This window comes from Prionailurus viverrinus, chromosome D2 (assembly GCF_022837055.1).
Source record: "Prionailurus viverrinus isolate Anna chromosome D2, UM_Priviv_1.0, whole genome shotgun sequence".
NCBI classification, from domain to species: domain Eukaryota; kingdom Metazoa; phylum Chordata; class Mammalia; order Carnivora; family Felidae; genus Prionailurus; species Prionailurus viverrinus.
The window spans coordinates 34,560,520-34,576,118 of NC_062571.1; the positions used below are offsets into that span (position 1 = coordinate 34,560,520).

Genomic DNA, 15,599 nt, shown 5'->3' on the forward strand with positions numbered 1-15,599 from the left:
ACCCCTGGGCAAAATAACCAATAACTATTCTGTGCCCACATGCCCCATTCCACCATCTAATCACACTGATTATAATCCATGGTGTGTAGATTATGGACTCCTAAAGTAGGACTCTGCCTTATTTATCTTTGTTTCCCAGAACTTAACGCTATGTGTGCCTGTGAAAAGAAGACACCTGATGAACTGGACTCAAATAAATTGAACCTTTATAGCAAATAGACTTGGTAGACTAAACGGCTAGCTGAAAGTTGAGATTTAAAACTCTGATTACCTTAGCACCTGATCGAAGAGATTCTAAAGGCGAGCCTGGCACAGGGTGCAAGGGGATTATTGTTTCAAATGAACTTTCTCCTGCAAGAAGAAGGCAAAGTCAAGTCATAGAAGGAAAGGTTAGGCAGAGATAAATGTGCTCATCTTTTTATTAAGTCCCTCAAATTCACTGAGGGACTTCACTGGAGCTAAATTTTATGAGCTTTGCTATATCTGCTATTGAGCAAATCACACATCTGACCTTCCAGTAAAGGAAGAAGGTCCACCACAGCTTGACCAAGAATTAAGGTCTTCTCATCTTTCTGTTTCTTTTCCTTTGGTAAAACTTCAGTCATAGTTACTAGAAAAATCAAAACAAAGAAAATGAGAACACGTCTGGGTCATCCATCAGATAACCCTGGTGCAGCTAACAAAGCATTGTCAAAGAAATTTAAGAGAAATTAACTTGAAACTTGAGAAGGCACCATTATTAGTGACTTCTGGTGGAAAATACTGAACCACCCGAGCGACCTATTAAACTTTTTGCATACAAGTTATAGTAAAAAATGGACTTTACATCATAATCGGTACACACATATAAAAGTAACTGATACATATGATTAAAACAAAGTTCCATGTAATATTCATCCTTAATAACTGAAAACCCTTAGATATTTTCTATTCTATTTCATGTGTAAGAAATTACTGGTCATGGGGCGCCTGAGTGGCTATGTCATTTAAGGGTCCAACTCTTGGTTTCGGCTCAGGCCATGATCTCACAGTTTGTGTGTGCGAGGCCCACATCTGGCTCCATGCTGACAGTGTGGAGCCTGCTTGGGATTCTCCCTCTCTCTCTGGCCCTCCCCTGCTCACGTGCTCTGTCTCTCTCTCTCTCAAAATAAATAAACTTAAAAAAAATACTGGTCACAATCCCCTTCAATTGATTTTAGGAATGACTACACAGTTGCAATCTGCAGTTTGAACAATACTGTTCTAGATCTTTTGCCTAGCATATGGCTTAGCAGACCTTAGAGTGATTTGATAGAGCCCCAAGGTATGTACCAGGTTTTTCACTGCAGCATTACTCTGTGTATGTGCTTAATATTTGCTATGAAAAATTTGAAATACATAAAAAGTTAGGGAGATTAGTATACTGAATGAATACTATATAGTCATCACCTAGATTTAACAATAGTTAAATATTGTCATATTTGTTTCATCTATTCTTGTTTGCTGAAATACTTTCAAGTAAATTACAAACATCATGATATTTTACCCCTAAAGTATACAAATTCAAAACATGGCATTTTCCTACATAATCACAATAACTTTATCAATCTAGCAAGTGTATAATAAATTAAATGTAATTCCTTAATTCATCTAATGTCCAGTCTACATTTAATATTTCTCAATTATTCCAAAATTTATTTTGTAGCTGTTTTGTTCAAACTAGGATCCAATCAAAGACCACACGTTGCATTTGGTTCTCATGTTTCTTATATTTCTTTTCATTTAGAACAGTTTTCCTCCCACATACTTTTTTTCTATGACACTGATTTGTTGAAGACATCAGGCCAATTGTTTTATAGAATGTCTCATTTTCTGGATTTGTCTCCCCTTTTCCATGGTGTTTAATTTGTTTCTCAGTTCTTGTTTCCTGTAGACTTAGGTTCATCTTCAGTATTTTTGGCAATTTTTGGCAAAGATAATACAATTTGATAACATACATGCCTATGTAGTATGTTATCAAACTCTGTGATCTTTGTTTTCAAAAGATGAAAATATTTCAAATGGCAAAATATTCTTTTTTTAATGTCTGTATTTTATTGTGGTAACAACACATTACATAAAATTTACCATCTACCCATAGGTGTACAGTCAATGGCATTATACACACTCACACTTGATTATTGTTATTTATAATCTTAATGTGTTTTTTAATGTTTATTTTTGAGAGAGAGAACATTAGCAGGGGAGGGGAAGAGAGCTTGGGGGACAGAGCATCCCAAGCAAACTCCACTCTGACAGCAGACAGACCGATGTGGAGCTCGAACTCACAAAATGTGAGATCATGACCTGAGCTGAAGTCGAGTGCTCAACTGACTGAGCCACCCAGGTACCTCTATTACTATTTGTTTTCAGTGTTTATATATCTTGAGAGAGAGAGAGGGTGTGTGCACGTGCACAGAGAAGTGGCAGGGAGAGAGAGAGAGAGAAAGAGAGAGAGAGAGAGAGAGAGAGAATCCTAAGCAGGCTCCATGCTGTCAGCACAGAGTCCCACTTGGGGATCGATCCCACAAACCACAAGATCATAACCTGAGCTGAAATCAAGAACTGGACGCTCAACTGACTGAACCCCCCAAGTGCCCCAAACACATTTACACTTTTGTGCAACCATCACCACTCTCCATCTCCATAACTCTTCTCATCTTCTAAAATTGGAACTCTATATTAATTATTCCCATTCTCCCCCTCCTACTGGACAGAGGATCCTTCCTATCCCTATGTATTTGATTACTCTAGGTACCTCATACAGCATTGGTCTTTTTGTGACTGGCTTCTTTCAGTTAGCAAAATGTCCTCAAATTTCATCCATTTTGTAGCATATGTCAGACTTTCTTTCCTTTTTAAGGCTGAATAATATTCAATTGTATACATGCCACATTTTGCTTATCCATTCTGCCAATAGACATGTAGATTCCTTACACATTTTACCTTTTGTGAATAATGCTGCTATGAACATCAGTGTACAAATATTTCTTTGAGACCCTGCTTTCAAATCTTTTGGATATATTCTCGGAGGTAAAATTGCTGGATCATATGATAATTATATTTTTAATTTTTTGAGGAACTAGCAGTTTCCACAGTGACTGTTCTATTTTACATTCCCACCAAATACAGATTCCAATTTGTCCACATCCTTGTCAACACTTGTTTTCTGTTTGTTTGTTTTTTTATAGAAACCATCCTAATATGTAAGAGGTGATATCTCATTGTAGTTTTGGTTTGCATTTCTATAATGATTAGTGATGTTGCACATTTTTCATGTGGTCATTACCCATTTGTAGATCTTTGGAGAAAGTTCTATTCAAGTCCTTTGTCCATTTTTGAATCAGGTTGGTTTTTGTTGTTATATTCTGAATATTAATTTCTTATCAGATACATGATTTGTAAATATTTTTCTCCCATTCTGTGGGCTGCCTTTTTACTCTGTAGGTAGTGTCTTTTAAGGCACAAGATATTTAAATTTTCATAAAGTCCAATTTCTTCCTTCCTTCCTTCCTTCCTTCCTTCCTTCCTTCCTTCTTTTCTTTTGTTCTTTCTTTCTTTCTTTCTCTTTCTTTCTTTCTTTTGTTCTTTCTTTCTTTCTTCCATCTGTCTGTCTTTCTGTCTTTCTCTTTTTTTCTTTTGTTACCTGTGCCTTTAGTATCCTATCCAATAAATCATTACCAAATCTAACATCATGAAGCTTTGTCCTTTATATTCTTCTAAGCGTTTTATTGTTTCAAGTCTTGCATTTAGGTTCTTTATCCATCCTGAATTAATTTTACATATAGTGTTAGGTCCAACTTCTTTCTTCTGTATGTGGATATCTAGTTTTCCTAGCACCTGTTGTTGAAAAGACTGCCTTTTCCTTATTAAATGGTCTTGGCACCCTTGTTAAAAATCATTTGACCATATGTGTGAGGGTTTATTTCTGGGCTCTCTATTCTATTCCATTGTTCTATATGTCTCTCTTTCTGCCAACATACTTTTTTGATTACTCTAGTTTCGTAGTAAGTTTTGAAAACAGTGAATAAGAGACCTCAAACTTTGCTCTTTTTCAAGATTGTTTGGCTATTTGGGGTGTCTTGGAATACATATGAATTCTAGGTTGGGTTTTTCTATTTCTGCAAAAACAAAAATTGGTATTTTGATAGTGATAGAATTGAATCTGTAGATCACTTTGGGTAGTATTGGCATTTTAACAATATTAACTTTTCCAATTTATGAATATGGGATGTGTTTCAATTCATTTGTGTCATCTTTAATTTCTTTCAGCAAAGTTTTGTAGTTTTCATTATACAAGCCTTTCATCTTCTTGGTTAAGTTTTTTTTTTCTTTTTTCTTTTCAAAAAAATTTTTTTAATGTTTATGTATTTCTGAGACAGAGAGAGACAGAGCATGAGCGGGGAAGGGGCAGAGAGAGAGGGAGACACAGAATCAGAAGCAGGCTCCAGGCTCCAAGCTGTCAGCACAGAGCCTGACGCAGGGCTCGAACTCACAAGCCATGAGATCATGACCTGAGCTGAAGTCAGTCGCTCAACCGACTGAGCCACCCAGACACCTCACTTCTTGGTTAAGTTAATTCTTAGATATTTTATTCCTTTTGATGGAATTCATTTATAACTCACTTTTCATGTTGCTCATTGTTAGTATATAGAAATGTAACTGCTGTTTGTATGCTGAATTTGTATCCTGGTGCTTTACCAAAGTCTTTTTTTCCAACAATTGTGTGTGTATGTGTGTGTGTGTGTGATCTTTGTTTTCTACATATATGATCATATAATCTGCAACAGAGATCATTTTACTTGTTCCTTTCCAATTAGGATGCCTTTTATTTCTTTTTTCTTGCCTAATTGCTCTGGCTAGAACTTTTATTATTATTTTGAAAAGAAGTGGTGAAAGCAGGAATCTTTGCTTTGTACTTGATCTTAGAGGAAATGCTTTCAGTCTTTCACCATTAAGTATAATGTTCACTGAGAAATTTTTATATATGGCTTTTATCATTTTGAGGTAGTTTCGCTCTATTTCTACTTTGCTAAGTGTTTATTTCATGAAAGTTCTTGAATTTTGTCAAATGCTTTTTCTGTATCAAGTGAGATGATTATGTGGGTTTTTTCTTCATTCTGTTGATTTGATTTATTATATTGACAGAGTTGTATGTTGAGCCATCTTGCATTCCAAGAAAAAGTACCACTTGGTCATAGTGTATAATCCTTTTAATATGCTGCACAATTTGGTTTGCTAGTATTTTGTTGAGCATTTGTGCATCAATATTCATAAGAGACATTGGTTTGTAGTTTTCTTATAGCAACCTTGTCTGGCTTTAGTGTCAGGATTATGCTGGCCTCACTGAATGAGTTAGGACATGTTCCCTCCTCTTCAATTTTTTTGGGAAGTTCCAGTAGTATTGGTATTAGTTCTTAAAGTATTTGATAGAATTCACCAGTGAAGCCATCGGGCCCAGAACTTTCCTTTGTTGGGAGATTTTTTTTTTTTTATCACTGATTTACTCTCTCCTCATTAGTTATAGTTCTATTGAGATTTTCTTTCTTTGTGATTTAGTCTGGTAGTTTTGCATCCCTGTGAATTTTTTCATTTCATCTAGATTGTCTAATTTGTTGGTGAAAAATTTTTCATAGTACCCTCTTATATTTCTAATTTGTTATCAGTGGTAGTAAGAGCCCCATTTTAATTTCTAACTTTAGTTATATGCATCTTCTCTCTTTTTTCTTAGTCCATCTAACTAAAAGTTTGTGAATTTCATTGATTTTTTTTAAAAACGACTTTTGGTTTCACTGATTTTCATTGTTTTCTTATTCTGTATTTTGCTTACCTCTCCTTTTGTTTTTATTATTTCCTGTCTTCTGTGAGTTTTGGAATGTTGTTCTTTTTTCTAGTTCCTTAAGTTGTATAGTTATATTGTTGATTTGAGATGTTCCTTGTTTTTTAAATTTATTTACTTACTTTTAATTCCAGTACAATTAATGTACAGTGTTATATTAGTGTCAGATGTACAATATAGTGGTACAGGGGCACCTAGGTGGCTCAGTCAATTAAGCATCTGCCTCCTGATTTCGGCTCTGGTCATGATTTCAGGGTCATGAGATTGAGCCCTGCTGTGAACACAGAGCCTGCTTGGGATTCTCTCTCTCCCTCTCCCTCTGTCTCACTCTCCCCACCCCAAATGAACAAATATTTAACAAAACAAAACAAAACACCAATACAGTGGTACAAGAATTCTATATATTACTCAGTGCTCATCATGATAAGTGTACTCTTAATCCCCTTCACCTATTTCACCCATCACCCCACCCACCTCCCTCTGGTAACCACTAGTTTGTTTGGGTTAAAAGTCTGTTTTTTGGTTTGTCTCTTTTTTTGTTTCTTTGTTTTGTTTCTTAAATTCCACATGAGTGAGGTCATATAGTACTTGCATTTCTCTGACTTATTTCACTTAGCATTATATCCTCTAGATCCATCTATGTTGTTGAAAATAGCAAAATTTCATTCTTTTTTATGGCTGAGTAATATTCCATTGTATATATTTATCACATCTTATTTTTCCGTTCATCTATCAATGGACACTTGGGTTACTTCCATATTTTGGCTATTATAAATAATGCTGCAATAAACATAGGGGTGCATATACCTTTTCGAATTAGTGTTTTCATATTCTTTGGGTAAATGCCCAATAGTGGAATTACTGGATCGTATACTAATTCTATTTTTAATTTTTTGAGGAATCTCCATACTGTTTTCCACAGTGGCTGCACCAATATGTATTCCCACTAACAGTGCATGCGAGTTTCTTCTACACATCCTCACCAACCCTGTTGTTTCTTGTGATTTTTTTTTCATTTAAATGAGCTATACTTTCATGTTTCTTTATACACCTTATTTTGTTGTTGTTGTTGTTGTTGTTGAACATTGATATCTGAATCTAATAATGGGATAACTCTGGAAATTAGATTCTCCCCCTTCCCAGGGTATACTGGGTTTTTTTGTTATTGTTTTTGTTTATTTTTGTCATTGTTGTAGGCTGTCTCTGTGCTGAAGGTCAGGCTGAGGTGTAAAATTAAGGTCTTTTCAGGTCTTTTCTGAGCCTTTCCCTGGACATGCATGGTCACATTCAACTTTTCCCCTTATTTACAGTTGTTTTTAAGTGCCTTGGGAAAGAGGGGAAAAGGATACTGCCCTTTAAATCTCCGGTAGTTTCTTCAACCAGAGAGGAAGGGCCTTACAACAGTGTAATGGAGAGAGGAGGCTCTTTATCTGCACCTCTGTGATCAGAAGCAACAATCAGCAAACAGAGCACAGATCCACTATATTTGAAGGACATGGTCCTCTTAGCTCACCCTAGCTCCAGCAAGCTACTAGAGGAACACATACATGACTCCCTGACACAAGCCTAGAGGGATGGGGGATGAGTAGCTGCTACTGTGTTAAGATCTGAAATGAACCAAACTTAATCTTAATTTGCAATCCAAATCTTCTCCTGGAAGTTGCAAGCCTTCCATAGACTCCAGAGTTTCAAAGCAGTTATATCAGATAAAATGTGGCAGTGCAAGTGTTGTCCTGAGGAGGAGACAGATTCCTGGTGCTTCTTACTCTCCTGTCTTCCCAGAATCTTCAAAAGTATTCTTTGTATAATTTTCAAAAATATACTCTATCTGTAGTAAAGCCCCATTTTCTTCCTAACACTGTATTCTTGGGTTTGTTTTGTTTTGGCTCACTCATGCCAGAAGTTTGTCTAGTTTGTTAGTCTTTTAAATAAGCAGGCAGATTTTTTTTTGTAGCTCTTTTCTAATGCTTATTTTTCAATTTATTAATTTTTGTTCTTAATTCTGTCTTTTTATATTCTTTGGGGTTCTCTGTTATTTAAGTAGCTTCTTAAGTATTTAATTCATTTACTTTAATCTTTTTTATGTTCATTAAGAGAACCATTTTATTAAAGATAGACCTTAGCACATACCATAATTAAACAATTTTTTAACCTTTTGGGCATGTGTGCATTTTTTAATACACTCAAAGCTTCAAATATGAAATGGTCAAAGCCCTCTTTCATCTTCTAGGAGACTTATACACTGTTAACAAACTCCCACTAGCAAGAGGAAACTTTCTTTTATACAGCTTAACTCTAGATGAATTGGATAGAAGAGGTTCTCTGCATGAAGTAATCTCAAGAAGAATCTGAGGGGAAGAGATGACAGACACTATACTGCAAAGGGTACTCATGGTCTCCAGAAAGAATTTTTTTTTCTGTTTTCACAGCTACCTTCACAGTTTCAGTCTAATTTGTGGGCTCTGTGCAGAGGACTCATTAATTGGTGTCCTTTCTTTCACTCTTGAGCAGACAGTAATGCTTTATCCAGTGGTGTTGAGTTTCATGACTCTTCTTACTACCAAAGATGCTTATTCCCTTTTAAGAATAGAATATATCAAATTAAACTTTTTATTCTGAGATAATTTCAGATTCACATGTAATTGTGCTAAATAATAAAGAAAGCTATCTTGTACTCATTTTTCCCAGTGGTAACATCTTGCATAATTACAGTAAAATATCACAACCAGGAAATTGACATTGATACCGTCAAGATACAGATCATTTCATCACCAGAAGGATCATGGTTACCGTCAAGATACAGATCATTTCATCACCAGAAGGATCATGGTTATTCTTTTAACCCATGTTACCCTTTTAGAGTCACCTCCACCATCCTCCTTCTTAACACCAGACAACCACTAATCTGTTCTCCATTTCTATGCTTTGTCATTTCAAAAGTCTTCTATAAATGTAATTATGCAGTATATACCTTTTAAGATTGGCCTCATCATTCAGCACAGTTCTCTGGAGAACCACTGAGATTGTTTCGTGTACCAGTAGTTTGTTCGTAGTATTTCATGGTTTGGCTGTACATTTATTTAACCCATGGAAGGACATCTGGGTTGTTTCCAGTTTTTGTCTATAAAGCTGTATAAACTATATAGTGGTTTTTGAGTGAATATAGTCTTCATTTTTCTGGGATAAAGGCCCAGGAGTGCAATTTCTGGATCACATGGTGCTTTGTGTGTTTTATTTTTAAAGAGATTGCCACACTGCTTTCTAGACTGACATCTGACATTCCCACCAGAAGTTCTAACATTTGACATTTCCAGAAGGAATGTATCAATGATCCAGGTTTTTTGCAACCTTGTTGGAATTTGGTGTTTTCACTATTTTTAATTTAGCCATTCTGATATGTGGGTAATGATAGGTGTGTGGTGTTATCTCATTGTGGTTTTGATTTGCACTTCTCTAAAGGCCAATGATGTTGAACACTTTTCCATATCTTTATATGCCATCTGTGTATTTTCTTTGGTAAAATGTCTCTTCATGTCTTTTGCCTATTTTCTAACTGTATTGTTTGAAGTATTTTTTACAGTTAAGTTTTGAAAGTTTTTTATATATTTTAGATACTATTGCTTTGTCAGATTGTGATTTGCAAATATTTTCTCTCACTATGTAGCTGGTCTTTTCATCCTCTTAACAGGGTTTTTCATAGAGCAAGAGTTTTTAATTTGGATTAAGTCCAATTCGTCAGTTTATTTTCTTTTATGGCTTACGCTTTTTGTGTTCAAAGCTCTTTACCCAACTTCAGATTCCTGAAGATTTTCTCATTTTTTCCTTAATGTTTTGTAGTTTCACATTTTACATTTAAATCTGTGATCCATTTTGAGTTAATTTTTGTATAAGTTATGAGATTATTATGTATAACATATGACTAAATTTTTGTATAAGATATGTATAAAGTTCTCTTTTTTTGCCTGCAGATATTCAATTGCTCTAACATCATTTGTTGAAAAGGCTACCTCTCCCACAATAAATTTATTTTTTACTTTTATAAAAAATCATTAGGCAGTGGTGCCTGACTGGTTTTGTCTGTGGAGCGTGAAACTCTTGATCTCAGGGTTGTATGAGACCCACATTGGATATTAAGAATGTAAAGTTCTTATTGGATGTAAAGATTACTTAAAAACAAAATCTTATAAAAAATCATTAGGCACATTTGGATGGGTCTATTTCTGGCTTCTCTATTCCATTCCATTGATCTATGTGACTATCCTTCCACCAACACCACACAATTTTAACTAATGTAGCTATATAATAAATCTTAAAATTAACCATATTGATTCTTCCCATTTTATTCCTTTCCAAAATTATTTTAGCTTTTCTAGTTCATTTGCATTTCTATATACATTTTAGAATAGTCTTGGGGCACCTGGGTGGCTCAGTTGGTTAAGTGTCTAATTCTTGGCTTTGGCTCAGGTCATGATCTCACAGTTTGTGAGTTTGAGCCCTGCACTGTCAGTGAAGAGGCTGCTTGGGCTTCTCTCTCTCTCTCTCTCTCTCTTTTATTGCCCCAAGATAAATAAATAAATAATCTTAAAAAAAATAGAATAGTCTTGTCCATATCTACAAAAAAATCTTTCTGGGATTTTGATAAGAATTACATTCAATCTTTGTATCAATCTGGGGAGAAATGATATCTTAACTATGTTGAATCTCCCAGTCCATGAATACAGAATGTCTCTCCATGTACAAAGACTTAAAACTTTCATTCAACAGTGGATAGTTTTCAGCACATAAGTGATAAAAAAAGTTTTGTTAAATATACACTATTTCTTTAAAAAATCACTTGTAAATGATGTATTGTATTTTTAATATCAATGTCCGTGTATCTGTCACTAGCATATAGAAGTATAATTGATTTTGTACATTTACCTTTCATCCTATGATCTCACTTTTTCTTTCTATAAGTTTTGCATATTCCTTGATATTTTCTACAATCGTGTCATCTGCAAATAGGGGCAGATTTATTTCTTCTGTTCAGATCTATATGCCTTTTATTTCCTTTTCTTACTTTATTGCACTTTCTAGAACTTCCAGCTCTATGTTTATAAGAGTGGCGAGAGAAGACCTCATTCATTTGTTCTCAACCTTAGGGGTACAGCATTCCATCTTTCACCATTAAGTATGTTAGCCTTTATCAGGGTGCAGTTCCCTCTATTTGTATTTTTCTGAGTTTCTATCATGAATTGGTGTTAAATTTTGTCAAATACTTTTGTTGTTTTGTTGTCATGCTTTTTCTTCTTTTGACTATGAACATAGTAGAATACATTGATTAATTTTCAAATACTGGAATCAATCCCATTTCATGATGTTGTATAATTCTTTTTATGTATTACTGAATTCTATTTGCTAGTATTTTGTTAGGACTTTTGTGTCTATATTCATGACAAACATTGGCCTTAAGTTTTCTATTTTTGTACTGTCTTTGACTGGTTTAGGTATCAGTGTAACACTAGCACCGTAAGATGAATTGAAGTATTTCCTCCTCTTTCATTTTCTGGAAGATTGTGTAGAATTACCATTAGTTATTATTTTAACTTTTGGTAGAATTCTTCAATGAAACTATCTGGAGAGAGTTTCAACTATCTTTGAAATCCTGGAGATTTCAAATTATGAATTCAATTTCCTTGATAGTTACAGGGCAACTTTATTTATAGGATGAATTGTGGTTTGTGTCTTTCAAAAAACTGGTCCATTTTGTTGTCAATTTTATGTATGTAGAGTTGCTCATAATATCCATTATTCTTTTAATATCTGTACCATCTGTGATGTTATCCCATTTCATTTCTAATATTGATAATATACGGTGCCTCTTCTCTTCCCCCACCACCGGCCTCTGGTCAGTCTTACTAGAGGTTTGTCAGTTTTGCTGTTTCCAAATAACCAGCTATGTTACTTGTTTCACTGATTGTTTTCCCTTTTGTTTCTGTTTTTCATTTCATTACTTTATACTTTTATCTTTATTATTTTCTTCCTTCTGTTTGATTTGGGTTATTTTTGCTCTTCTTTTCCTAAATCCTTAAGGTGGCATTTAGGATTACTGATTTGAGACTTTTCCTCTTTTTTAACGTATGCATTTAGTGTGATAAATTTTCTTGGCAGTGCTTTAGCTATGTCCCACAAACTTTGTTACCTTGTGTTTTTATTTCCGTTCAGTTCAATGTATTTTTTTGTATGTCCCTTGAGACTTCCTCTTTGACCTATGGATTATTTTGAAGTGTGTCTTGGGGTGCCTGGGTGGCTCAGTCGGTTAAGCGTCTGACTTTGGCTCAGGTCATGATCTCACAGTTCGTGGGTTCGAGCCCCACATTGGGCTCTGGACAGCTCAGAGCCTGGAGCCGGCTTTAGATTCTGTGTCTCCCTCTCTCTCTGCCCCACCCCTGCTCACACTCTCTCTCTCCCTCTCAAAAATAAATAAAACATTAAAGAAAAAAATGTGTGTCCTTTTTGTTTTCAAGTGTTTGGAGTGTTTCCTCTTCTGTATTATTGATTTCTAGCTTGATACTATTCTTGTCACAGAACACATTATTTTAGTTCATTTAAATTTGTTGAGGTTAAGTTTATGACCCAGAATATGATTTTAGTATGTGGTCTGTGGGTTTTTGAAAATAATGTATATTCTGCTATTGTTGGGTGTTCAATAAATATTGATTAGATCTTGTAGGCAGATGGTGCTGTTGAGTTTTCCTATATACCTGTTGATTTTCTTTCTTTTTTTTTTAATATTTATTTATTTTTGAAGGAGAAAGAGACAGACTGCAAGTGGGGGAGGGGCAAAGAGAAAGAGAGAGAGACACAGAATCTGAACAGGCTCCAGGCTCTGAGCTGTCAGCACAGAGCCCAACACGGGTCTCAAACCCATGAACCGTGAGATCATGACCTGAGCCAAAGTCAGATGCTTAACCAACTGGGCCACCCAGGTGCCCCATACCTGTTGATTTTCTATCTTACCTGTTATTCTATAAATTGAGAGACAGGAATTGATGTCCCCAACTATAATTGAGTGAACATGTCTACTCCCCCTTTCAGTTTTATCAGTTTTTGCGTCACATATTTTGCAGCTCTGCTGTTTGGTGCATACACATTTAGGATTGCTAGGTCTTCTTGGTGAGTTGACTCTTATCATCATATAATGAACTTGTCTGTCTCTGGTTATTTACTTTGTTAAGTCCACTTCATATGATGCTAATATAATCACTTCCACTTTTTGATGAATATGTGCATAATACATCTTTCTCTATCCTTTTACATCTTACCTGACTATATAGTTATATTTTGAGTTTCTTGTAGACAGTATATAGTTAGGTCATGTTTTTTTTTAAATCCACTCTGCAATCTGTCTCTTGATATGTTTAATGTAATTATTAATATATTAGGGCTTAAGTCTCCTAGGGGTTGCCTGTCCTCTCTTTTTCATTTGTTTTCTTTTTTCTGCTTTCCTATAGATTGCATGAACATTCTTTAGAATTCCATTTTATGTATAATACATTTAAGTGTATCTATTTGTATAGATTTTTTTAGTGATTGCTCTAGGCAATACATTATACATACATTACTTCTTACTGATATCATCATTATATTCATTTGAGTGAAGTATAGAAATCTTATCTCCCTTTCTGTCCCTTTGCCTTCCCTGTTTAAAACTGCCTAAAATATTTTCTCAATATACCTTTAGAACTGCATCAGTGTTATACTTTGTTTCAAGTGTCAAACACAATTTAAAAAACTCAAAGAGAAGGAAAGCTTACTTTATTTATCCAAATTTTTGCTTACCATATTATTTCTTCCTTCCTGGTGTTCCTAGGTTCTTTCTTTTATCACTTTCAGTTCTCTTTAGAGAACTTCCTTCAGTCATCTTTCATCTGAGGTCTTGATTTCCCCTTCATATCTTTTCTCTGGGTATTGGATTCTGGGTGACAATTCTTTTATCACTTTAAAAATATTATGCCATTCCTTTGGGGCCTCCATGGTTTCTGATGATAAATTGATGTCATTCTAATTGTTTTCCCCTGGTTTCAGATTTTGTTCTGTGTCTTTAGTTTTCAGACCGGTTTAATTATGTTTCTTAATATGGATTTCTTTGGTTTTATCCTACTGGGAGTTTGATTAGCTTCTTGAATGTGTAGGTTTATGTCTCTCACAAATTTCGGGAATTTTCAAGTTTTACTTCTTTGAATACTTTTTCAGCCCCATCCTCTTTCTCCTCTCCTTCTGAGACTCTGATGACACTGTTAGATCTTTGTCATAGTCCCACAAGCTTCTGAGGCTCTGTTCATATCTTTTTTTTTTTTAATGTTTATTTATTTTTGAGAGATAGAGACAGAGCACAAGTCGGGGAGGGGCAGAGAGAGAGAGGGTGACACAGAATCTCCAACATATGATGGGGAATGGACTTTTTTCTTTTTGAGAGTCTAGGCTGTGGTAAAGGGGATCGTCTCAGTCTCAACTCCCAACTACCGCAACCCAAGGTCTTTGTTTGTCTAAGAGCATTAAAACCCAAGCCCCTAGATTTTGCAGTACTGCCCTCTCCCCCAACACCACCACACACCAATAGCAGCTGTTCAAGAGTTCCAGGTTCAGTTCCTGCTTTGCTTCTAGAACAAAGGGCTTGCCCTTTCTTTCTCATGAGTTCAGTGACACATTTAAAACAATGTTCCAGTTTTGCTTTTCCCATTTAACATGACAAGGAGGGAGGCAGTTAGGAGACTTGACACTCCTCTTATTTGAGGTTGGGATTAACAGAGAAGCACCGAGCAAAGAAGAAAGAAGTAGAAGAAAGTGGTCAGAGAGTGTGGATCAGATGGATGCCTCCATGGGTTAGGCAAGGGCTAGGAATCACTTTTCTGGAGCAATGCTTCCCAGGAGTCACCTCAGGCTTTTGTTCCTACATGCAGCTTCCTAGGCTCCTCTCCTGGCAATCATGAATTTAGTGTTCTAGGGTGGGACTCTGAAAACTATTTTCTTCCAGAGCCTCAGGTGACTCTTATGGAAAAAAAAAAAAAAAAAAAAAAAAAAGGTTTAGAAAGCAACGTTCTAGAGTACTGTATGATTCCCAGGTCTTCCTTCCGTAGGTCTGAGATCTTGGAATCTGTGGTTTTGGCAGGAACCATAGGAGATGTTGCCATTAAAAAAATAACTAAACAAAAATTAAGAGTACAGGTTAAAAAAAAAAAAAAAAGCCAAGGGCACCTGGGTGGCTCAGTCGGTTAAGTGACCAACTTCGGCTCAGGTCATGATCTCACAGTTCATGGGTTCGAGTCCCACATCAGGCTCTGTGCTGACAGCTCAGAGCCTGGAGCCTGCTTTGGATCCTGTGTCTGCGTCTCTCTCTGCCCCTCCCCTGCTCGTGCTCTGTTTCTCTCTGTCTCTCAAAAAATAAATAAATGTTAAAAAAAATTTTTTTTTAAAAAAGCCATAACACTAGTATACAGACATAAGTACAAAGCAGTCAGAGATAATATTGTGTACTCAGAACCTGTAAAAATGTGGTGGATACAGAAATCATATATTCATTAATTCATTCAACAAACACTTTTTGAGCCCAGTTATGTCCTTTTATGTCTAGGAGCTAGAAATTCTGAAATAAATAAGATACAAACCTGAATTTCAAAAAAAGTGTACAGAAGTACTGTATACAGAAGTACAGACAAGATTGCCAGGTAAAATACAAGATCCCCAATTATTTTTTTTTAAG

At 35.4% G+C, this 15,599-nt stretch overlaps 2 protein-coding genes across 6 annotated transcripts in view; both read right to left on the reverse strand.

The window, feature by feature from the left end:
* CFAP70 (cilia and flagella associated protein 70) overlaps nt 1-15,599 on the reverse strand; it is a 100,208-nt gene that overhangs the window by 81,067 nt on the left and 3,542 nt on the right. For all 5 annotated transcript variants that reach the window (XM_047826237.1, XM_047826235.1, XM_047826236.1 and 2 more), the window contains exons 4-5: nt 512-610; nt 272-351 (exon numbers count right to left, since the gene is read on the reverse strand). In XM_047826237.1, the coding sequence (XP_047682193.1) occupies nt 272-351; nt 512-610 (179 nt within the window). The remainder of the gene's footprint in view (nt 1-271; nt 352-511; nt 611-15,599) is intronic.
* The window catches only part of ANXA7 (annexin A7), a 53,079-nt gene continuing 41,521 nt past the window's right edge, over nt 4,042-15,599 (reverse strand). Inside the window, exon 14 of the transcript XR_007145486.1 lies at nt 4,042-4,054. The gene's annotated coding sequence lies outside the window, so the exon portion shown is untranslated. The remainder of the gene's footprint in view (nt 4,055-15,599) is intronic.